The sequence below is a fragment of the Epinephelus moara genome, chromosome 14, assembly GCF_006386435.1.
Source record: "Epinephelus moara isolate mb chromosome 14, YSFRI_EMoa_1.0, whole genome shotgun sequence".
In the NCBI taxonomy this organism is placed as follows: domain Eukaryota; kingdom Metazoa; phylum Chordata; class Actinopteri; order Perciformes; family Serranidae; genus Epinephelus; species Epinephelus moara.
In genome coordinates, this window is record NC_065519.1 from 1969650 (window position 1) to 1995661 (window position 26012).

The following is a 26012-nucleotide window of genomic DNA, read 5'->3' on the forward strand; positions in this document are numbered from 1 at the left end:
TACTTGCTCACGCCCCCCATTGCCCCGAAAAAGGCGCATTCTGTATAAACAAAAGTAGGTAGGCGGCATTTTGCTGCACTCCCCGATTTTGTTTTTATACTGCCAATGCTGAAAAAAGACTGATTGGGCTTTCCTGCAGATTTGCACAACTCCTGTTTAAAAGGGCCGTAGACTCCAGCATCAGACACATAGGAATAAAGCCATCTTTTTGCAGCGTAACTGAAGTTGCTGGAAAGTGAGAATAACAAAACTACATTTCTAAATTCAAAAACCAACAACAGTCATAATAGATTCTACTTGTATCAATGTATTTTTCAGGACTTTAATAATATATACATTTTTATGTATAACAGTGAATATACAGAGTTGCTAACTGTGAGTCTGTTTGCATTAAGGACACACATTAATGCAACAGAAATGAATCTGTGATCAGACATGGTGATTTCCGAACATTATTTTTGACCTTTTGTTCAGTTACTTTTCATCTTGCAGAGCCTGATGTAATGTGTCTACAGAGGTATGTCAACAGGAACAAATGAACTGTAAAGCAGGTTTCTAATTTCAACACGAAACAAACACCTCATGATGGAGGTGAGGGTGATGATGATCATGAAGATACAACAAAATTAACTTAAAGCCAGAAGGCGTTTGTGTTTCAGCTGCAGACAAAGTCAGAGTTTAATTTCTGTTCTAGAGATGAAGCAAAAGTAGGAAAGATGAAGACTGTAACAAAGCTAACATGGATATGAACAGTGCATAATTTAAAACACTTAAATTAGACCAGGCACTATAACTATGCCAGGGTCAGCCTTGCTGCAGGGTTAGTGGTTAGGTGTAGGCAACCAAACCTGTACCTGTTGGACTCATCCATCTCTCCACCCACCCTCTCTCACACTCTTTTAAACAACGTTGGACACAGATGGGTTTTCATACGAGTTTGTGAAAGGTGCGTCTCACACAGAAGCTAAAGGGGACCCCTGGTGTTGCACAGGACGCTGCCCAAGCTCCAGATTTTGACGACGATGTACACAACCAAATCAAATCTGTAACATTATCTGCCTGCTACCATCTAGAAAACATTGCTAGAGTCAGAAGAGTAATGTCAACACTTTGAAAGGCTCGCATAGCAACCTAAAATGCAACCTATTGCAGCGCTCTTGAAAGCTGGTAGAGAAAAGGCCCAAGGGTAGCACCCAGCTCCTGACGTCACATTTTCCAGGCGGTTAAAGACGTGGCATGTGTACAGATCCTAAGAGTTTCTAAATTGATATTTTGATATAGTTTTGCTGTTGTCAGACGTGGACCCCTATGACTTCAGTTCATCAAGAGTTTTCTTTCGTTTTGGAGTCTTTGTTTTTCTTGCATGTCCCTATGTTGAGCAAAGTTTTGTTCATGAATTCAGTGTAACATGAGGTGAGTAACTGATGTACAAATAATCGTTTAGTGGGTGAAGTGTCCCTTTAAGACTCACTGAAACAAACAGAAGCTGTGAATATGTTTATGAGTCTGTATCCTCTCTCAGATGAGGGACAGAACCTGCTGTCGCTGCCCTCAGTCTGCTCTCAGCAGTGTCATCCATCATGGAGGGGCCACGCAGGGACCCGTCTCTGTCCCCTTGTTCTCGCTCCATTGAGAGCCAGTGAAGGCGAGCTGACATGGAGGATAGCTGAGCACTTTTCACCTGCATCCCTCCTCACAGCCCCCTGCTCCCTCTCACATACACTCCCTCTCTGTCTCTTCCCGTTCAGTCATGCAGCTGCCAGGAATCCCAAACACACCTGGGCAGCCGGCGCTCGCTGTCTGAGCCCGCCTGCTCAGAGCGGTTGGGACAAGTGCTGTCAAGGATTTACAAAGATGGTTGCATTCCTCGGTACACCACAGGCCCAGTCAGGCCATCGATCACAGGACGTCCGTATAAACACATTGCATCATTAAGACATCATTACAGTCATATCACACAACACTGAATCTCAGCACAGGAAAAGGTTCAGCGGCCGCAGCAGCAGTTCTGACGATGAAGGAATCTGAGACTCTGAAATACTGAATTGTCATTTAATTAGAGCTCGTTTGCATTTTTAATTAACCACACTTGTATTGTACTACAACACTAAAGCCTTCACCTCTTTCATCAGAGCATTAATTAACTCGTTTAATTAGGAAAATTCTCCTCTCTGACACAGGTTCTTGCTAACAATGATTTAACATGTACAGAGTCTTAATGAGGTAATGTGTGCAGCAGTATTATTATTATTATCAGACATGAATGGACAAAGAAAAGGGCGCCACCTACAGAGACTACATCAGCTGAAAATCCAGGTTCAAGAAAGAAAACTGACAGAGCCCTCTAGACACAAAAAACATCATGAACAGAAGCTCTGCTCTCAGTAAATGTTTCTGTTGTTTATTAGCTGCAGTCTAAACTGAGTGTCTCTATTTTATGTTGTCTCCTTGATAACAGAGGCTGTAAAACTCCACAGCAAAGACCACCTTCTCAAAAAGTGACACTAAAACGCAGACCTTCATGATTATGATGTTAAATTATAAGTCTGGCCGGAGCAGTCTCTACGGGAAAGAGAAAGGCTGCAGATCCTTTTATTATCCTATTATTTATCCTTTAAAAAAGATAATTTTATCATGGGTCAACCCACCAACACCCAATGTACATCAACAGCAAGGACAAAGACGGGTTTTTAAACTGATCGGCTCCTGGAATAACTAACTTTAAATTGGCAATGTGATGAACTGCTGAACTTATTTAGGCCCTGATCACACAGAAAGCGTTTTGCAGGTTGCAAAACATGAGATGCGCCACAGTGTTAGTAAAGAAAAGAAAAAGAAAAAGAAAAAGCGCTTGCTGCACCATTTTATTGTTGCCAGGCAACCACCCCATCATCTCCTCACCCTAACTTCCTGTGTGATCAATCTACTGTTTATTTACTGTATGTATCCTGCAGTAATCAGTGTGTAGCTGCTGCCATGTTGAGGCAGAGGGTACTGTCTGTAGCTGCTGCCATGTTGAGGGTGAGAGGCTGTCAGCAGATAAACAGAGATCTGTGTGGGTACATGAGACCCTAAAAAAGAGGCTGGATCATGGGGAGTACCACCAGTTGGTCCAGGAGCTTCTCCTCCATCATGGACGTTTACAGTACTGCACTTATCTGCTGTTTTCTATTGAGATGGTGCTAACTGTGCTTTGTAAAGTCGTATAGCTCTGGGTATCCAGCAACCACTACCACCAGTTTCTCCTCCATTGTTTACCAACTGTAAACTGGTTGTCGGGACCACCACAGAAGCCCCGCCTCTCAAATCATCCCATTGGACGATGGGAAAAAGAAGAGATGATGTGGAGCTCTTTTCTGCTCTGAGATGAATTTTTTTTTTCCAGATGTACAAAAGTATGCCTATGAATTCTTAAGTCATGGCCAAAAACATGTTTAGTGAGGTCACACTGACCTTTGACCACAAATTCTGATCAGTTAATTCTTCAGTCCAAGTGGACGTTTGTGCCAAATGTAAAAAAATTCATCTCAAGGTGTTCTTGAGATATCCATTCACAAAAATGAGACAGATGCAAGGTCACACTGAACTTGAACTTTGACCGCTGAAATCTAATCTGTTCATTGTTGAGACCAAGTGGACGTTTGTGCCAAATTTGAAGAAATTCCCTCTCGGCGTTCTTGAGATATTGTGTTCATCAGGATGGGACAGACGTACGAATGTGTGTAGAAGGACAACCCAAAAACATATCGCCGGCGTGGAGGGATAAAAATACCAACATTTCCCTTTAACTTAGAGAAAACTGACCAGTTCATGGAAGATAAAAAATAACACGGTCTCTTACTTTTCCAGAACAGCCATGATCATGGGCGGGAGCATCAGGATCGGCATGGGCAGCACCACTCTGGTCAGAGCTGTCTCTAAAAGTGCCTGTCAGAAAAATAAGAGGAGACATTTAGAGAAGGATGAAAGAAATATCATGAATTTTAATTTTGTTCATACTGAGAGGTAAACTCAGCACCTCATCATTTACAGCTGGCACTTACAATCATGACATCAGTCACTAAGCAAACAAAGTTCTCTGAAGATAAAAAGCCATGTACATGCCTGGCAGCCACTTTTGACGTTCCCACCACGTTCCCGTTGTCGTCGAGGACGCTGATGCCCTCCGACAGCTCCGAGTGTCTCATGAGCACCACGTTGCAGACGTTTGCACTCGCTGTAGGAGGTGAGAATGTTTTTCAAACTCAAAGTGTCTCACATATTTTATTAGTTCACTAATGAGCAAATTGTCTTTTCACCCTGTGGCGTGGTTAAAGATCAGACAGTCTGTGTGGAGCTGCTGGAGCAGGAAGACGCTCAGCTCCCTGCTCAACGGCACTGTGGTAGACACTGTGAGGAGGGATTACATCTTGGAATATTATTGTGTGGGGGTTTAAGAGTCAGGAGATCCAGTTTAGTGTCTTTCTCTGATCCACACAGGTCCTATATGTGTCAAACTACTGACTGGTTATAACATGTCGACCTGAAGACGTCCCCTAATACATAATATACTTGTGTGGTGGTGTGTCTGTGTCACTCTGCAGTTACACATCCAAAACACTAGTTGGCGGTGGGGTTTCTGTGAAGTGCTGTAAAGTTTGACTCCAAACCATAGACTGTATAAAACACACATTAAACACACAGTAAACACACATTAAACATGTCTTAATAGAGACAGTTTCAAACACAAATCAGCTTCACTATAACTCGCAGCATTCACAGACAAACACTTGTCTTTATCTGGACACATTTTCCCCACAAATACAACATGCTAACGTTATTAGCACAAGCCTATGGCATTTTAAATTGTATACATTAGCACAGGGGCTAGCAGACTTTTCCTCTACTCATATAAAACCAGGGACAACAGCAACATGTAACAAAGGTAACGGCACATAATTCGGCTCCATTACAGCTCACAAGGTTCACTGACAAAACAACTGTCTTATACTAAACATGTTATCCAAACAAATACAGCATGCTAACGTTATTAGCACAAGCCCATGACTGTATAAATTAGCCTAGCAGCTAGTGGAGTTTCTCTCAACGCACATGAAGCCAGGATAAATCACACACAGGACTTAAAATGCAGGTCTGCAGTCAGTTTCCATCCATTTATCAGTGCTGTAGTTAACTTGTTAGATTTAGTTTCATCCACAGTTCTGTGGACTTGGTGCTCACTCCAAAATAGCGCTTTGCAGTATTTAGCAAAGTGGTTTCCCACTAACATTAGTTTGATTAGCTGCACCTGTGTGATTAGCTTGAAGGTGGTAACTTACAGTGTGTCTCAGATCGCATACTTCTGTACTCAACACTTAATATTTTGAGTGCACAAGTGTACTCAGTGCATTTAACTGTTAGCTTGCTCGCTAACATTAGCATCTGCTGGCTAGCTAACTTGCTCCAATCTATGGCGGCACATTTTAATCAGCACTGATGTTGTGGTGTAGGTTTTGTTTATGTGTGGGCGGAGATAGCAGTCAAATGTTGGCAATAATGCTCCACTGTCTGTTTGCAATTCACCGTTCAAAAAGAAGACGAAGAGGAGGCAGTTAAAAAAAAGACATTGCTGATTTGGATAATTGCAAAACAGCAGTGTGAGATTTGAGACAACACTACCCTGTTGAAATCAGTGCACACGCAAGAAGAACTTATGTGTACTACATTAGTGTACTGACGGAAGTATGTGATTTGAGACACGCTCTCAGGGTGCTTTCACACCTGCCCTGTTTGGTTCAGTTCAATAGAACTCAAGTTCCCTTGCCCCGTTAGTGCGGTTCGTTTGGGCAGGTGTGAACACAGCAATCACACTTGGGTGAGCACCAAAACAACCGGACTGAGACCTTCTTGATGAGGTGGTCTCAGTCCGGTTACAAACTGTGGTGCGGTTTTATTTTCTAGTTGGAGCCGCGCCTCGTTTTCAAACTGTATGGTTTGACTAAAATGAACAATGACAGCAATATAGTCCACGATGAGCAGCGCTAAAATCAACCTGCGTAGTTGTCCCTCCATTGTGACATTAGAAAGTGTCACATTTATCTTGCAAGTGTACTCTTCTTCAACGTTTGCTTTACTTCCTGGATTTTTCCCACATGGAAATTCTGACCAATCAAGAGCAGCTTTCTCACACAAGGCATTTGATCTGGTCCGCTGGCTTTACTCTCTGAAAAACCCAAATGTAGACGACATCACTGCCGTGTCATTTGTGCCATAATACACAAAACTAAACGTGGAGCCTCTTCTCTTTGACTCCAGTCAGTCAAATCAGTGTTGAACACAGTGACCCCGGTGAGCGACAGGTCAGCAGACAGCAGTGTTGTTACCCTGTGATTTATTCACGAGAGCCAAAATGAACACAAATGTATGTTAATGTAGACGGACCATTCTCCTTGACTCTAATAGGAATGAGAAAAACTCATTTTAGAGAGTTTAGTGGTGGCGCCGCGAGCCTTTTTAATTTAAGACAACAGCGTTCAGAGTTATCTGTGCTGAGGGCCGCGGGGCTGAGGGCCGCTCTGTGAGGGGAATTCAATTGACTGAACCAATCGCTCTTTTTACCTACAAGGGATTTTTTTTTATCCAGACCAATTAATAAAAGGACAGACAGGTGGACTTTGGGGAGGAATAACAAAAACTACAGGAAACAGATCAAATTTTCAAAGTAAACATTTGTAATTAAATTAACAAAGGCATCAAAGTAATTATAAAATGAAATCAATGATTGTAAAGTGTGTGCAGCTCAGTGCTGAAATATACGGCTGTAATTTGTAATTATTTGAAATAATTACATTTATGTACATTCTAATTGTCAGCTAATAACAAGCGGCACACTCACAGAAATGCACTAAAGAGTTTTTCACATAATTAATTAATAATAATTAAATAATAATAAATATTTTCAAAAGACAACAAATTAATTATCCCCATAATTTTCCTGCGGCGTGTCGTCCCCTGCAGTTGAGGTCTTCATAATCTAATTGAATGACAGGCCGCTGCCTGATTAGGTTATTACAAATAAATCTAGCCTTAAGTAAGCAAACAAAATGAAGCAGGTGAAAATTCAAACAGCACTTTGCTTTCGCTCGCTTCAATTAGCCATTTTAATTACCTTATATATGGGCCCAGCAAAACAACAACACCAACAACAATGAACAAACATAAATCGGGTAAATGAGGCCTTGACATAGACGCCACTTTAGGGGTAATTATCCAATTTGTTTGCGGCAGCAGAGTTCTAACAAGCAGCCAATTACCAGGCAAAGGCTGCACTGCAGAAACCTGTTGATTTAATTAAAAGAGCCACCATGGTAAGAGAGGGGGGAGGCAAACAATTTAATTATGAGCCGGCAGCATTGTGGGACACGGGTCTATACCCCTGGGTGTGTGTTTGTGGGAGAGCGGCATGGAAATCAGCTTTGTGGCTCCACACACGTCTGACAGAGCGAGCTCACAACACGTCTGTAACCCCGCAGAGAGCAGGACGGACTGTGAGGAACAGAGGGACACAAAGCTCTCAGCTGTGGTTTGGCTCTCGTACAGACAGTTATGATGATCACAGAGGAGTCCTGAAGTATGTTGTTCCCGACACATCATCTCCCTGATGTTTAACCTTCGACGAGTCGATGAGACTAAATGGAAGAAAACAGTCAAAACTGAGGACAATTTAATGTTGCATAAAACATATATTTGAAATCATTAATCGGATTTTTCAGTGACCAAATTGTATTTTAAATGCACCTGAAATGTGTCACTCTACACTGTGCATTATGAACACAGCAACAACTCACTAAGGGACTGTTCTTTATTTATCAGAGGAGGGAGGTTGAGGTGTGACTTTGTTTTATTTATTCATTTATTTATTTATTTTTACTCTCCCTGAAGCTCCAGATATTTCCCCTTGACCCTCCCTGAGTGACTGGAGGAAACACATGACCCTCCCTCCACCATAAATGACTTATTAGATTTTTAAAACTTACCCTTTGATGTTTGAAAGTTAAAAGTTGAAGATGAAATCCTGGAGTTGGAAAAAGGTTTATTTTTGGCCAAATTTCAAATGAGATATAAATTAATTTTGATGAAATATCACCATTTTAAGCTCAGATGTGTTGTTGTTGTTTTTTCCTGGCAGAAGTGTTTGTCAACACGATGTGTTCATGGACTGTCGGAAATTTGAAAATCCATGATAATTAGTCTCATTGTTAGCAACTGTTAAAAGCTTCTAAATTCACAGTGGGATATGTAGCGACCAGCATCACTGATGTACAAAGTGTACAACAACATGTCAGCAGGCTGAATCTAAAGGTTGTTTCTAATCAGAGATCATCAGGATGAACTGAGACTCTCAGTTCATCCTGATGATCTCTGATGGCTCTCGGATCCAGTGGGTTGCTATAAATGGGCCTGTCCCAGAGGCATTCAACTACCAGAGGGCTTTTGAAATGCTCTGATTCAGGGTGCTGTACTTGCAAATCGAGAGGGAGGGAGGAAAGCAGTAATTTGTGCCTGTTTGTGTGTAATTTATTTGAATCTCACCTTTTGTTTTCCTTTTGTTTTGCGTATTTTGTATTGTTTTGCATATCTGGAACTGAACTTGTGAGTGTGAGAGTTTTAAAAGAATATTTTGTCTGCACATGATTTTAAATATTAAAATAGCCCTCCAGAGGCAGATCAGTACATCAGTCAGTTTTCTTTTGATTACTGAAATGTTTAACCACTAATACTTAGCCGTATTTTAAGTGTAACCCTTCACCATAACATACCACTGGTGTTTTTATCAGTAAAAATGGAACATTTTTCACACATAAAAAGCACAAAGATGTTGAAATCTAGACATATTCTGCCATCATAACTTGGCTCTCAGAATTCACCAGATTGATGCCTTTAAGTCAAATACAAAATTTTCTCCAGGGGGAGCATGCCCCTGGACCCCCCTACACACATATATATATATATCTTATTGTTCAGACTTAGATATTTGACCGTACTTGTATGTGCCCCTGTATCAACAGGACTGGCCCTAGCTTGGCCCCCCCATTGAAACTGGCCTAGAACCGCCACTGACTGAGAGGAAACTGTGTTCACAAAAACATAGATGTGTTTCAGTGTGTGGAGTCGATCTGTGGGATGGGTCAGAAACTGATATGAAAGTGTGTCATACACACAACAGGTTTAGAAAAATATTTAAACCGCTGTATTTGAGTCGTTGAAGTTAGAAAATGACCGAAATAAACAAAACTAAATATGTTTTATGTTGTAAAACAAAACATGAAAGTCTCTTCAGCTTTGTGAACCACAGACCTTATATCAGACATCTGATCAAAACCCTGCTGACTTCAAGACGAGGGAACAGGAAGTGCTAACATGCTAACATGCTAACTCAACCCTGGGTTTCAGGACTCGTTCCCGCAGCACTCCTTTGTGAACTCAAACAAACACTGATTGAGTTTAAAAGGCCGTTTTGGTGGAGAGTGGGCTTTAATCCCTGTGAAGTGTTTCTCTGAGCTCTTTGAACTCACCCACTGCTGGGAAGGGGATGAACCTCTGCACCAGGAGCCTGGTCGTCGGGCTGAAGCTGCTCGCTCTCTGGATTAACACGTTCAACCCGACCTGGAGGAAAACCAGACGCACATGATTCAGACAGTCCCTAACTCAGATTAAACAAGCTGATGAGACACACACTGAATGTTTGGAATCAATGTTTGAATTAATAGGATTTAATCTTTCATGGTTTCAGCACAGAAACAAAAAACTTTTCAGAGTCAGAACTGACTGGTATAAAAGCTCCCTGTCTCTGTGCATAAACAGTTAAACACAGTATTCTAACACACTGCAGGTCTGTAGTCAAAAGGCTCAGATAACACCAACATGTCACTTCAGCCTCCGGCTCTCCCCACCCCGGCGGGGGGTCGTCACCAGAGTGGAGGTTTAATTGGAGCGCTCCCGCCCCCCTCCCCGCCTGACGTTCCGCCCTCCAGACACCCCGTGATTTTTTTTCTGAGCTTGTTGCCGTTGTCAAGCCCGAGGGCAGCAGCCGGATGAGCGCCCAGCGGGACCAGTAATTGGCTCGGTTTGAGCCCTGCGTCCACACTGAGGCCTGTGTCAGGCAGGTGTGTGAACGTGTGTTACACTCTCTGACATTTGAGTCTTTGATGATGTGAAGGTCAGAAAAAGGTTCAGCTGATGAGGTGTTGTGATGCTGGTGTTTAAAGGTTTGTCCTGATGCTGAATTACCTGTCAAATAATTAAAATTCTGTAAAGTTTCACATAAAAACGTTTCCTGTGGAAAAGAATCTGAAACAACAGTTAAACCTGAAACACCATTCAGTCTGTCCCTATATTATATTTTGCATCTTTTATTACATAGCTTTGTGTTCTGTACAGTTTACTGATCACACTGATCTGTGTCTCTCTCTTTACTGATTCGTTATGATTTACTGCTTTGTGTTTTCTCCTACTGATGCTTCCTGTTTGCACTCTCTCCCTTGGCTGCTGTCATGTTGCAAATTTCGCAGCTGTGGGCCAAAAAAAAAAAATCATAATCTTATCTTATCATTGGCACTAGTCACCAACTTCTTGGCCGAGCTTCAGGCGACCTGATATGACACCAACAGTCGGCCTCTGTCACCACTCGTTATCTGTTGTCAGTTAGGTGTGTTTGGGCCCTTAAACTCAGCACATAAACCCAGATTAATAACATTTTTAGGGCGCCTCCCGAGTGTAATGGTTAGATTTTACTCGTCTTCCATGCGGAAGGTCCAGGGTTTGAATCCTGCCGGGGTCAACGTCAGCAAAGGCATGCGGTCACAAGAGGTTCCCACCGCCGAATCAAACAGGACCAGATTCCTTGAGGAGGCTTCAGGATAAGAGAGGAACTCTGGAATCTGAGCCAAGTCCTCAACGAGTGTGCGTCTCAAGTCCGTTGTAGACGGGAGGTTTCAGACGTAAAAAGCGGATTCATAAAGAGTTAACAGGGTGTCTGGGTGAGACTTTGGTATCTATCACAACGAGACAAACTAGAATCACCACCCTGTGGTTGTATGACTCCGCCCACCAGTCCACCCTGTGGTTGTATGACTCCGCCCACCAGTCCACCCTGTGGTTGTATGACTCCGCCCACCAGTCCAGTGTCTCTGACAGTCTCCATCCATGTCAGTGAAAACATGGATGCTTCACACACAGAAGATCTATACAATCAGCACAGTTTCAAGATTAGAGTCACCAATTCAGTATCTGACCAAATGTCTCCCCTTCTGTTCCTGAGATATGACGTTAAAACATGATGATGTCACAGTCAAGCTGACCTTTGACCTTTTGACCTTCATTATTTTATCCTGTTAGACATTTGTGTCAAGTTTGGTCAGAATTAGTGAATGAATTCGCTTATGGACAAAAACATGTTTTGTGAGGTCACACTGGTTCATAGTTGAGTCCAAATGATGTTTGTGCCAAATCTAAAGAAATTTCCTCACGGTGTGTTTGAAATATCACGTTCACAAAATGAGACAGATGCAAGGTCACACAGCCCTTGACCTTTGACCAACAAATTCTAATCGGTTCAGTCATGTGTCCAAGTGGACATTTGTGCCAAATTTGAAGAACTTCCTTCGTGGCGATAATGAGATAATGTGTTCACAAGAATGGGACAGGCGTACAGACGGACAACTCAAGAACATCATGTCTGCTGCCATGGCTATCGCCTCCACAGAGGCATGGTAACATGTATTGTGAGGTCACAGTGACTTTCAACCACCAAATTCTATTCAGTTCATCGTTTAGTCCAAGTGAATGTTTGGGCCAAATTTGAAGAAATTTCCTCAAGGCGTTCTTGAGATATTGCGTTCACAGAATGAGTTGGACAAGGTCACTGTGATGTTGATCTTTGATCTACAACAACCAAATCTTATTTCTAGAGTCCCACACTATGTTTGTGCCAAATTTGAAAAGGGGAAGTTTTACAGACTTTTTATGCAGACAGTAACCTCCAGTTCAGTTTGCAGTTGACAGCAGTCCAGTATTACACTGATATATTGATCTACCTCTGGTTTAAAGACACTATGGATCAAAAAGAAACTCCACGATTTGCTGTGTGATGACATCACGTCATGTCGTGACGTCACAGGGCCTGTTAAGTCAGAGCAGAGGCATGATGGGAACTCACAGCAATGGAGACGGCGCTGGTCACTGCTCCGAGGTATCCCTGGACGAATTTGGAGGCTGCAGCTGGCTGAGGAGGAAAAAACATGAGATTAAGATATGAAAGCAGCTCTGGTTATACGCAGTGTGTGTGTGGATGGTCACGTCACTGTTACCTTGGAGGCGTTGCGGTTGCAGTAGTTCACACAGGCATTGTGACTCTGGTTTAACCACTGTGAGAGGAGAAAACCACAGAAGAAGAAGAAGAGGAGCTTATTATGTCCATGTGCTGACACACCTAGAATACGTATCAGTGATTGAATATTTAACCACTGATGTTAATCCTTTGCTTTTCCTCGTGGAACTGATTTCAGAAAAATAAATTTGTTGCTTTTGTTGAAACTTTTCCTGTTGAGTGTTTGTTTTTCTCAATCTGTCACTTCACTGGTTTTTACGTCTTCCCAGGACGTCAAGTAGGAACTGTCCGGCTGGAGAAAACTGGAACACATTGATGTGTTTTGGCCTCATAAATAAATAAATATAGATTCTTTTACAGGTGAAGAAGTTGGTATTTACCTGCCAGAAGACCGTTGACACCAACGTTTGATTTGGGAGAAGGAGACCAACGACCTGCACAAAGATAAAACACATTTACAAAACTACACAATTACAAATAGAAATAACAGAGCTTAAATGATGGAGGGCCAACTTTGGATTAAAACAATATGAGGATAAACTTTGTGGCCTTCTGCATTTTAGATCAATAACAATAAACATGGTGACTGGATTTGCTTCACTGAAATGTAAACGTCTTACCACTGGTGTGCCGAACGGGATGAAACCTGTGATAAACAGAGTCAGTGTTATTAGAGTTACAGTTTACACTCAGAATAGATTGTGTTTAAGGTTATTCTGCAGATTTTGAGTTCTTCATCCAACAGTTCAGGGTTTTTTAATTAGTGTTGGTCTCCACAGGTTAGATGGAGCAGTAGGACTCGTCTGACATATAAGGAATGTTGGTCCTAATTTATTAATCCCTGGTGTGTCCTCCCTCCCCCCGTCTCTCCAACACGTCGGAGTCGCATTGTAAAAAAGGTGCTTCGAGCCCGGACCAAAATACTCGTGTCTGCTTCTTCAGAGAACCTCGAGAACGTCTCCGTCACCGTGGGAGAGTGGTTTTAATCAGCGCCCAGCTGAGTGTGACCTTTTTCAGGCCCGAGACAACCTGAAGAGCCCCGTCGAGCCGTGACAGTTCCCAGGGTGAACGCCGCCTCCATGTTGGACCACATAACAAGCCCCGAGATCCCACTTCCCCCAAAGCTTCCACACCGAGCCACCGTACCTGACATCCGAAAGGGCATGAGGATCTTCTCCCCTGTGTCAGGGTGGATGATGGCCTGTAATCAGAACCATCAGACGATAATCAGATCTGAGTGAGTTCAGTTCAAATTAATTAAGAACAGAGTTTGACTGTGGAGATAAAAAATTAAGGAAAGTTTTAAGTGATACTGGAAACAAATTAATTTCACCTTAAATACAGTAAAAGTCTGGATGTAGAGTTTGGCTGATTTCTGGTTTTGACGGTCCGCTCTGATGTACAAGCTTAAACCAGTCTGACTTTATGCAAACAGGCTGAAGTCGCCTACATCAGCAGCGTCACAGCACTAAATCCAACTCATTCTGCTTTAGTATCAAGAGATATGACAACGTGACTGATATAAAATTATGTTTATATTTTTATAAACAGACAAACGGAGCCTGTAGTGTCTGACAGGCCGTGAGCTGAGCACAGCATGAAGGAGATCACATGTTGATGAGGTGAGAGGAGGCTGAGTGGCACATGTTGATTTTGTTTACCAAAAAGTTCATGTGTTGGCGTGCAGCCTCGTTCTGTGGACGATAAACCAGGTGCAGACTTCCATCTGTGTCACCGCTGATGAGGAAATACAGCGAGTGCTGGACGGAGCAGTGAGTGACAACAACCCCGCCCACATTTAAGAGGACTGTCTGAACAGACCGAGGGTCTAGGTACCATGTCTGAAGGCTTACTGCTGGTTCCAAAGGGACTGGACTGAAAGGGTTTGGTGGAGACAGGGCTTAGAGCTGCACCAATATGGCAACATTTTGGATTTAAAGCTGACGAACGAGGCGTCCTAACTGACCACGAGGAATATGGTGAGCCATTTTGAGGTGAACTTTTGGTGGATGCCCTGTTTCTATTGATTCCTGTCACTTGCTTTGAAAGGGCTGCTGCTGATTCATCGAGGGGAAATGAGGAATTATTTACAACAGTGGTTCCTGACTGGTCCAAATTTCTCCTCAGTCATTAGTTCAAGGTCCACACAGTTAAATATATTCACCATCATACATGTGTGCTGCCATGTTATTGAGCTAGTTTTCTGTCTCTGTCAAGTATCTGTCTGTTAGTCACTCACTCTACAGCAGGAAACAGCACTTCAAAATAAAAGCTCTGTGCCGGACATTCACTGTTTTTAAAAATAAAGTGTTTTTTTTTTTTTTTACAAACTTGACACGTTTGCGAGTCAGTTAGGGTTCATTCAGGACGGACCACGACCCGCCAGTTGGGAACCACTGATCTACACAATAACTTCTTACTTTACTACAAAAACCTAAATATGGTGGCAGCTATCTACAACAACCACCAGTGATGATGAGGTGTGACTGTCCTGCCCACACAGACTTCACCACATGGTAACATGTAGAGATGTAGTTGGTGCTTTGTTGTCATATCGTCTCATGCATGAACACCAAATCTAACTGTATCCAATTCTGCGCGCTCACACTGTTGACACACAACAAACCTGACGCTGCGGCGCTTCACTGTGGTCAGGAGCGTGTTCACAGACTTTATTACACGTCCAACAGAACTAAGACTGACCATCTTCGTCCCTCGGTGCATTCTGGGTCAGATTTGGGTTTATTGACATCTGTATTCAGAACGTCTCATCAGATGAAGACACGTTAGTGCCTTAGTTCAGTGAGATTTGAGGACTTTAAGATGTTTTTTGTTAAAGTGAAAACAAACTGGATGAGGGGCGACTCATTACATGAACATAATGAACGAGCTAATGTGTACAGAAGAATAAATAATTGATTAAGATCATTAATTCTTATTTAAATGATTCATAAAGTCTCTGTTTCTATGTGACTGTAAATAACTCTGTTTGACCAGCTGCACCTGCAGCTCAGTTCACTGACTGTCAGACGACTTTACAGTCAGCTGTGACTGTTAATTAACACTGAAAACACTCGTCTGTTCTCCATCTTTATTATTTTAATAATAATTCTCCATTAAAGACGTTTATGTTTCATTTTCATGTTTTGTCCCTCTGCTGTCTGTTTGTTGTGTAAACTGCTGTGTGTGTGTGTGTGTGTGAGATTGAGAGACAGGAAGTGAGTTAAAGACACAAACATCTCACCTGTTTTATTTTCTGAGCCTGCCACAGCTGTGGAGACACAAGACACACCTTCAGTGAGAAAAACTGTGATCTGTAAGAACTCAACAGTTTCTCTGTCGGCCAGTTAAAGCTGGAGAAGAATCTGGAGAAGACACAAAAAGAGACAGCAGCCAGAATCTGGAAACGCCCCCTCCTCCTCTCTGTCCTAAGCCCCGCCCACCAGAGTCACCAATTAACCTGCATGTCTTTGGACTGTGGGAGGAAGCTGGAGCACCTGGAGGAAACCCACGCTGACACAGGGAGAACAAGCAGACAATGCATAGAAGCGCTCCCCCACCACAGAGTTCAAACCCCTGGGTGGAGGGCCCTCTGCACCACCGTGCCGCCAGCTTTAAATGTCTCTTTTTCAAATGAGTGATGTGAAAATATTCTATAAACCTTTATTTATCCAATGGAGACTGTGCAAAGTCTGTATAAGAGATATTTTGGGATGCACCTCCCGGCTCTCCTTCCTTCTCTGACGTCATTAACAGCTGGTTTTTCAGCCCTTCAGTGGACCAATCAACACGTGTGAACTCTGTGTGTTTACCTGAGCGTCCGTCACACCTGGAGGCAGAGCTCCCTGTCTGAAGCGGTGGAGCAGCTCCACTGACTCCTGCAGACGTCTCTGATTGGACCAAACACAAAGAGTCAGTGAGATGGGAGGTGAAGTCAGAACACTCTCCTGGAGAGTCTGAGTCACTCCACAGATGTTTTTGTACTCCACTCTTTACGCCACACGGCTCGCTGCGCACCATAATTGTGTTTCACTAAAACTTTCATGCTGATTTTCAGTTGACAAATGAGTTTCCTAAAGGGTAATGAGCAGCTTTCTGTGGTGTGATCATCGTCTAATGCCGAGCAAAATACAAGGTCATGTGGCCCAATTTGTACTAATGAGCTTTAGCATGTGTGTGTGTGTGTGTGTGTGTGTGTGTGAACGCTGTTAACTCTCTGTTAGGTGTGCACTTTTGCCTTGTGTGCACACAAGGTCGTGTGTGTGTGCGAGTGTATGCAAAATCCTGGCCATCCTTGCTCCTCTCTCGTCATTAGGGGCAAGTCGAGGCTACGCCGGCCCAGCAGGGTGCAAGGTGTGTGTGTGAGTGTGTGTGTGAGCGTACACACTCTCCTCCCCTCACAGCTGCCCCACATGTCCACACCTCATCACATCCCAGGAGCTGCCGCCGCTATTACTGTCACCAAAGAGCCTGCTAACAGCTTCATTACCCAGAGCAGCAGAGCTCTGATGAACAGAATCACAACACAACAAAGACCTGAAGAGACGTGACCACGAGCAGAGAGCGACCGACCGACCCACGCTCTGTGACCAGGAGACATACCTAAATATGGTCATACATTTAACATGTTAAAATGAGGTTTAAAGGTCCAGTGTGGAGGATTTAGGGAGAGTACCTTTGTTTTCTTTAGGGACTGTTTGTTATTTAAAAGGGCGTGGCAAATCATTTTTCAAGCACTGGAGAGGGACTGAAGTTTTTTATTTCTTCTTTGGCAGAGACTATTTCTGGACACTTTTCAGCAGTTTAAAACATTTGTTAGAAAAGTTAGTTACTTCGATAAAGTAATTAAAATAGTTACATTACTTAGTTCATTTTTAACAGGGTAACTATTAATTAATCTGTAACCTGTTACGTTTCAAAAGTAACCTTCCCATCACTGATCGAGAACAACCGGGGCGAATCAAATTCTGTCACTGGTTGCAAACCAGTCTCACAGTCATGTGATGGCAGCATGAATGTCTTCAGCTACAGTCTGGATTTGAACAACGTGGAGATGTGGTGAGACCTCAGGGTGCAGGAGCTCCTGAGTGTCGGTGGTGAGGAAGAAAATAAGCGTCATGTGACCACAACAGTGCAGGACAACGTAGTGTATGTGAACATAACGAGGCTGCTGAATGACAGAGACAGACAATGCTCAGAGAAACAGGTCACAAACAGCCTGAGTTAATTACAGGCTTTGACGACAGGTCAAACCAGTCAGGTTAACTGTGGAGTAGTCTGATAGGGCGAAAGTTCGCTGCATAGATCAGCCTCTCATTGGGCGGAACAAGGCACCCGCTGAAGTCCCGCCCTACCACCTCCGGTTGTGTAGCAGTTTTCAACACGTCCTTTACTAAGTTTTGCGGTGTTTGATCTTGCGGGGATGTAGCCATTTTTCTGCCATGGTTCGCGTCCTGCAGGTGATATTTTTGTGGGCGTGTTACACCAAAACCTGTTTCCCCCCAGCAATATTTTTGCAAGCACACCGTTGCTGTGGCACCGCCCAGAACGACTGTGATTGGTTGAAAGAAATACAAGCAGCCGGGGCGTTTTTTTCTCCAATCTTAAAGTGAGAGTCGGCCCAGCCAGACCTTTCTTTACTTGAGAAAGGTCTGGTGAGCGAGACTAACTGTGGAGGAACTACAGAACACTTGTTCTGAACATGACGAGTCAACGCCACGCCTGTTTCCAGCAGGTGAGGTGACTGATGGGTTTCTCTCAGGTTGTGACCCACATGTTTCTGAACTGTCACGAGCAGGATGAGCCTGTGTTGAAGGCAGAGTTTAACGCAGGTCAGGTGACCCTGGACCGACCCTGGTCACTGGTGCCCAAGAGGTATATCATAGCAAATGTGTAGATGTTGACAAAACCTCAGTTCTGACAGTCATCAGTGATCGACAGACACTTCTCCTCCCTCACAACTGATGGGGTGAAATATCACTTTTACCCATCAGGTGGCTGACCTGGTGCAGGACTCTGAATGTAATACTGTTCTGATCAGCTTTAATGCATCTTATTGATTATGTCCACACCATATTCATCTCAGGAGGTTTCAACTTCCTGTTTTCTGGAGACACTTCTGGATATTTTGAGTCATGATGACAAATACAACAGGATATATACAATGTGATTTAAATCATTGCTTTATTCACTGGTTTGAGTTAAACGTTTATAAAAACTAATTAACTCAAGAAAAGTCTATTTAGACTTTGTATTGTCATTTTTACTATCAGGTGTTTCTGCATTAAGATTCTGTTTCACTGGGATGGACAGATTGTTATTAACTTATGAGGGCATTCAGAGTAGAAATCAACCATTACAATATTTTATTGTGTTTGGCACATAGTTTGGTTCTGAATGGGTTTATACTCTGCAATTGTTCTGTTAAATATTTAACTGATAAAACTGAGGTTCTCCTCGTAGGTACTAAATCTACTCTGGCTCAGCGCACAGTTTCTCTCCGACCACTGATGAATCCAAAATCTGTAGGTCCGCTCAGGTTCAGAGTCTGAGTGTCATCCACTGTCCTTTGAAGCCCACATGTGACTCTACTTTCATCTACGAAATATGAACAGTCCTCGCTCGTCGTTTACACCTCAGATTGTAGTAGATTAATCGCCATTTAACACCTGTGAATATCCTGTTCTCATTTTGCACTATGTACTTTATGTACACATTACATGAAGACCAAATGAGACACGTGGGTGTTCTATCTGCCTCATTGCACTGCGCGCTCTGTATGGGCGTGTGCACCTTGTATGACTGTTTTCTGTGGAATTGTGAGCACTCGCACTTTGGATGCTGTGTGTGCGTTGTCTCATGGATTTCAATGTGCTCTATTTTCTTGTACTGTTTCAGTCTGTCTGTTTATATGTCTCTTTGTAATATTTTAATTTTTCTTTAGTTATTTCTTCTTTTGCCTGCCTCAGGGACTGCAGATGGAAACTAGCTAAAAAGCTATAATCTGGTGCAGTGCATCTTTACTCTGTTGAGTCCAGTGTTCTCTGTACATGGTCCCTGATAAAAAAAAAAAAAAAGAGTGCTGCTATACTCGTTCACTTTTTGGTTACATCTGGTATTTAAATTCTGTCCTCTCAAGTGTCTTCATAAACTCCAGCTGGTCCAGAATTCAGCCTCCTGTATCATAACCAGAACCTCCTCCACAGATCATATCAGTCCTGTTCGCCAGCAGCTTCACTGACTTCCTGTTAAATGTCACACTGACTTCAAGATTCTGCCTCTCACCTTTAAGGCCCTTCATAAGCCACACCCCTTCCTACCTGCCTGAACTCCTCCATACCTACACACCCTCCTGAACTCTGAGATCCTCTTCAGCTCACGTCACCATCTGCCCTGGACTACCATGGGCTCCTTCAGATTTTACTGTGACTCTGGAAGTCTCTCCAACATGACATTCACAGTATCGACTCCTTTTCCTTTTTAAATCCCGTCTGAAAATGAGACGTTTTCTTTCACTGTGTCTTGTAAGGTGTCCTTGAGTGCTTTGAAAGGTACCTATACATAACACGTGTTATTATTATAAAGTCCAGTAATATGGTGTCACATTGGCTGGAGGACAAAAATGAATCAGCGTGTTGCCTCTGACACAGTTTTTTATTTTAATTCAAGGGAAATGTGAATTTTCTTGATCAAATTAAAGTCAGACTTGAATCTTTGAGGACAGTGAAAAACATCTGTTCCTCCCTGAAAAACTGCCATCAGACGAGACACACAGTCCCTGTCAGCTCAGGAGGATCTGTCCTCCATGGTTCAGTTTAACGTTCATCAGATCAGATCCATTAAATAAATAAAATATAAAATAAATAAGTTTGTTTACCTCGGTGACGAAGAGCGTCCTGGGGTCAATCACATCCAGGAAGTGCCTGAACCGACCGAAAAACGTGTTCTAGAGGAGGAGAAGAAATCCATCGTTAAAAACATTATCTCAGACGCCACGTTCATTTTTAATAAGTTAATTAAAAATACATTTTGTTTACAGCAGTAAACAATTATTTATCATCTAAACACTTTAAAGTTTTCAGTGTGCTGAGTGAAACGAGTCCAGATGGGAAACTTCAGCAAATCTAACTTTCATCTGATCTGAAGGTAAATAAATTTAATTTAGTTAAAATAAAGGAGACAAATCTGAACGTGGACGGTTTCTGTGGGCGTGGAGAGATTCCAGTTGTCACCCAGTAAACAGTGAGATTACAGCGTGCCAGCTGTTTCTACACAGCAGGTGGAGCCTCCTCATTAATACCTCCGACAAACTGTTTCCTATCTGCATCTTTTAGGGGCCCGAATCCTCTCACACCATCCGCAATTAATTTCTATAATGACTGTGCCAGAAATACCTTTCCATCATTATTCAGAACGGAGCAGAAGGAATGGTTTCGGCGTGGAGCGGCGCCCGTCCCTCCCCAACTTCACTTTAATTACACTAACTGCTAATTTGGATGAAAATCTGGTTTGTGCGGCGCCTCGTGACTTCCTGAGCATATGGATGGTTAAAAACACGGCGTGGGGGAAGTTTTTAAAAATCTGTTAAATTCAATTATTCACCAGTGACTCACCAACCTGACCAGTGAGAGCTGATACTGGGGATACTGGGAGAGGGGACTCATTTCAGCTGGACTCATCAGTGTCACACTGACCTCTGTGACCTGTCAGAGTCTGAGTGACCTCATGTCTACATTAGAAAGGTTTGGTCATATAACATTATTTTTGATCTGATATTAGTCCTTAAATTCTCCCTGAATATGTTTTATAAGTATTGTTTGGTTTTAAACTCTGCGTCATGAATATATCCAAGAAATACTGAACTATTAAGACAATTATTTTCTTGGCTGAATTTCACATTAAAGTAAATTTACCCCTACTCTCTCTTTTAAAATCAGAATCAGAAATACTTTATTGATCCCTGAGGGGACACTGTGACTCGTTACAGTCGCTCTGATGTGAAGGGCAGAGAATTATAAGATGTGACAATAAGGGCATAAAATAAAGTAATAAAATTAACCAGTAATTAAAATGTGCATCCTGCTTCATTAACACTTGTACTAAGATATTAAGAATAAATGAAACATCTTCACTGTGCTGAGTCTGTAAGAGTATACAGCTGGAATCTTTAGGATTTCTGGATTAAACTTATTCTACTTATAAACAGGTAAATAAACGTTTGTAAAAAAGTAGTTTTAGATGAGTGTCTGAATGTGTAAACAACAACAACAAAAATAAACAACATGCGCTCCATCTCTGTGACTGATTCATTTACAAACAACATCACTTTAATAATCTAAAAAACGGACATATTAATTAACGTCATGGGAGTGGAGCTGGACTCAAAACTAAAAAAACAACCTCAAAATACAGTTTTTATTTTAAAATATGCAAAAGCTGCTTTTATGTAATTTATGTATTATTATTATTATTATTATTATTATTATTATTATTATTATTTTGTTTCACCTGTTCTTGAGATGTGGACAAATCCTGTTCCACACTGGGAAGAATTTCCCTGTTATAAAAGCCTGTAAACAGCAGCAGGGTGTCGACTTTATGTTACTGTGAAATCAATGTTTTTACCGTCACTAAAACTGATGGGTTTGTACTGTTAATGACAAACACAGTATGAAGTGTTTCTCGCAGCACTTCACAGTTCACTTGTTTAATAAAGCTGTTTTTCTCCTTTTCTCACAGTTTACTGATTCGTTTTAATGCTCTGTTTAGTTTCTATATTTTACACACCTTTTAATAAACCTGTTATTCTGACCTGAATTAATACTGGCTGAGCAGCTTAGACACAGTAACAGTCACACTGCACCATTAAAGGCACTTTTTGGTTTTAATGGACTTTGGCTGTCACTCTTGCCAAAATCTCAGAACACAAAACAAATTTCTCTTTGAGGGAAAAACAGCTAAATTATTGATTTTTCAATCATGTAATTACAGTGTGCAAAGTGTTGTGAATTATTCAACCTACTAGACTTTTCTATTTGTTTTAACGCTTTCCTTCAACCACTTAGTCTTTATATCCAAATTATTGATGATTATTAATAAAAAATCTTAGTGTTAATAATTTTTATGACAAAAATAAATGAATAATAGTCATCCCTAAAACTGTGTCACGTCAGAGAGAGTATTTGGTCAAAAACATTATGTTCTGTTCAATTTTGTCTCTCAGTCCTGACACTGATGAAATGCTTTAAGCAGATAAAAATATCAAGATATGTGTCGTATATTGAGATTTAGCCGAAAAATATCATGATATAATTTTCAGGACAGATCACACAGCCCTATGAATCACCAACTCTCTCAGGTTAAACCCAGTCAGAAGGTCAGAGCAGGTTAAGGTGTCGTGGTCGACTGTTGGCAGTAAAAATAATCAGGTGTGGAAACTCTGAATATGTGTGTTCGCTGTGTGAGGGCAGGATGTACCTAGTGATGACAGTGTGACAGTGGAGCTTAGCCCCGCCCTGTTAGTGATAACCGGGGGTCGACCCTGAGGAGGGTGAGGTGAGAGAATAGAGACTGTGAAGTGGAACTTCTGTAATAAAAGGACTGTTTAACCCCGACCTCATTTCCTGTCACTCCTTATACTGAGACCTTTAGTGGGTGTAACACACCTATCGGCTAAAGAGCACTGGAACACAGAGGAGAGTAAATGTCTCCATCCACCCAGCAGTGCACCACCTCATCAACTACTGTTAGACATGTCTCATTTCGTCTTCTTCAGCCGCTGAGCAACTTTCACACTTGGTCCTTTTCAGCCCTCTGAACGGATTCAGAGCAGTGACTCAGCATTTTGTGAACACTCCAAGAGAACTCAGACCCTCTGAAGCAAACCCATCTCAGACCACTTCAGGTCACTTCAAGTCAGTGCATCTTCATGTAACCAGTGCACTGTGAACACAAAGTGCACTGGTTCACTTTACTGTTGTATTCAGCCCTCTAGATCACATGACGCTGACCTGGGACGCTTGAAACAACAGATGAAACCACGTCGGCCTGTAACGCTTGTAAGGACGCAGGACGAGGAGGAGTGTGGTCCATGAAGATTCTGCACGTCTCCACATGTTAATGTAGAATACATCACACAGAAACGGTCTGCAGCACAGACACACTGAGGTTCTCCTCCTACATTGAGTTCATCTGAAAGTGAGCAGCTTCATAACCTCACTGCAGCACCGCGTCAAAGTAAAAAGAAAACTATATCATATGTTGATGGGCTAAAGTGTGAACACTGAGCCCTTTTTCTGTTGGTCCACTTTAAGAGGTCTGAGTTTGGTTTGTTTAAGAAGGACTACATGTGAAAGCACCCTCAGTAATAACAGGGTCCCTCCTTTAACTCTGGATCCAGGTCTCTTCACACATCCATGGATTATAAACCTCACGCTGCGTTCAAAGGTCAAACTCTAAATGATGTGAGGAAACAACAGAGTGCTGCTGTGTGTCAAAGCTCTGTGTGGGCAGGTGTAAAAACATCAGGTGCTCACATGAGCTCATACACTGCACACCTGTTTCTATCTCACACCCTGATGAAGACGGTGTTTTATCCAGGTACCAATAAAGCACTTTAGCAGCAGTCAGAGAGCCTCGGGTGCATTTAAGGACTGTACCATGAAGTTAACACTGAGTCAGCTGCACAGATTTTAATCTTTAAATCTCATGAACTGGACTTTACAGGTGAAGTTGAGCAGGTCACATGAACACTGACACACAGCAAGGTTCAGAGTTCAGTTAATGTAAAACAACAGTAAATGTACTGGATGAGTTTGACAAGCTTCAGTGTTGTAGTTTACACACACACAGTGAGTGTGTGCAGCTGTTTGTAAGACACAGACTCAGAGCTCATAGCTGTGATGATGTGATTATCTGTGTTAACACACCTTTACCTGTTCACCAGGTGACACAGCTGCTGCTGCTGCTGCTGCTGCTGCAGCCTGGACTCAACACATGGAGGGAAAGTTTAGACACAGTACCTGGTCGTATCGGGACCTGCCGAGCTGGAAGGTGTCATACTCAGACATGTTGCTGCAGACACACACACACGCGCACACACACAGCTGTGCTCCTCTTCCTCCTCCTCTTCCTCTGTACGGTTATAAAAACGGTGTTTGATCAAACTTCAGGCTGCAGAGCTGCTGCTGCTGCTGCGCGGTCAACACTCAGCTGTTCATTGACCCCGCTGCATGATGGGTAATGTGGTTTCTCTCGGGCAGGATGTGGTTTGAAGCTGCTGTTAGAGGACTACACTTCCCAGGAGCACACGGTGTGTTTACAGGAGTTTAAAAAGGAAGTGAACAGGGTGAAAGTTTGGTGATAAACTGAGACAGTTATAGTTTTACAGAGGGTGTGTGTTCATGTGTTCATGTGTTCATGTGTTCATGTGTTCATGTGTTCGCTCTGAGAGAAGCTGTGAGAGTTTACAGAGTAGATGAAGCCCTCTGGTGGTCAAACTGAGATAAAACCTGTGCTGGTGACGTGGACAAAATATCATGAACATCTCAAACTCATTACAACACAAGAAGCAGCAGAACATCAAGAACAGAAGTGTTTGATTTTATTCCACATGTTCACATCTGTATCATTCTGTTCATCCTCTGTGACGGAAATAACTATAACAGTGTGGTGAGTTGTCTTTAATCATGGACACTAAGGGACTGTTCTTTATATATCAGAGGAGGGGGCGGCTGGGGCGTGACCTCTGTTTTTTTACCCTCCCCAAAGCTCCAAATATTTCCCCTTCACCCTCCCTGAGTGACTGGAGGAAAGTCCATGACCCTCCCTCCACCATAAATGACTTATTAGATTTTTAAAACTTACCCTTTGATGTTTGAAAGTTAAAAGTTGGAGATGAAATCCTGGAGTTGAAAAACTAAGTTTTTCACTCTTAATTTTTTAATGAGACGTGGATTAAAGTGATTTTGATGACACATCAGTATTTTAAACTCAGATGTTTTTTTTGTTTTTTTCTGACAGAAGTGTTTGTTGCACACGATGTGTCCAAGGACCAGTTTGAAAATCCAGTAATAATTTCTGTTTTTACAGTTTCTGGCTGTGATAAATGATGTCATTTTGGTGATTGTTTTTTTGTTGGAAAACAGACATGTTTTCCAACAAAAAAAACCCAACAGAATTACAACACTAAAAATTGGAAAGTCACCTAAATCTGGAAGGCAAGTTGTCTTTAAAAGGTGCCAACATTTAGTGCCAAAATCAAGGAGGCAAATTTTCTAAAAACAAAACAAAACAAAACATTAAAATGAATAAAAAATACAGCAATTTAAATCTGTGTGCCCCTCCCCTCAGCCAAAATAAAAAACAGAGAATTCCCTCCCCGGTGCTTAAAAAATGATTTGACACTTCTTTTTTTTTTTTTTTTAATCTGACAGAAGCATTTGTTGCACACGATGTGTCCAAGGACCGTTGGAAATTTGAACTATTTATCTACTTATTTTTTTACAGTTTGTGGCTGTGATAAATGCTGTAATTTTGGTGATTTTTAAAGACGACAACAGAAGGCAGGCTGTCTTTAAAAATCTGCAGTAAATGATTCTCACTAATTTACAGCTTGATAAAATCCGATTTACACCAAAGACTCTTT

General features: G+C 42.2%; 1 protein-coding gene across 3 annotated transcripts in view; it reads right to left on the minus strand.

Annotated features, from left to right (window-relative positions):
• sfxn5a (sideroflexin 5a) overlaps positions 1-24586 on the minus strand; it is a 44563-nt gene extending 19977 nt beyond the window's left edge. For 2 of the 3 annotated variants that reach the window (XR_007571040.1, XM_050062156.1), the window contains exons 1-12: positions 24388-24586; positions 20244-20312; positions 16180-16257; positions 15612-15638; positions 13514-13568; positions 12988-13013; positions 12748-12801; positions 12348-12404; positions 12197-12262; positions 9555-9645; positions 4101-4216; positions 3842-3927 (exon numbers count right to left, since the gene is read on the minus strand). Coding sequence is in view for 2 of the 3 variants with exons in the window: in XM_050062156.1 (XP_049918113.1) it covers positions 3842-3927; positions 4101-4216; positions 9555-9645; positions 12197-12262; positions 12348-12404; positions 12748-12801; positions 12988-13013; positions 13514-13568; positions 15612-15638; positions 16180-16257; positions 20244-20312; positions 24388-24435 (773 nt within the window). In the remaining variant the exon portion in view is untranslated. Of the gene's footprint in view, positions 1-3841; positions 3928-4100; positions 4217-4236; positions 7668-9554; positions 9646-12196; positions 12263-12347; positions 12405-12747; positions 12802-12987; positions 13014-13513; positions 13569-15611; positions 15639-16179; positions 16258-20243; positions 20313-24387 lie in introns of those variants that run through there. The other variant, XM_050062157.1, reaches the window with a different exon arrangement.
• Between the last annotated feature and the right edge of the window lie 1426 nt (positions 24587-26012).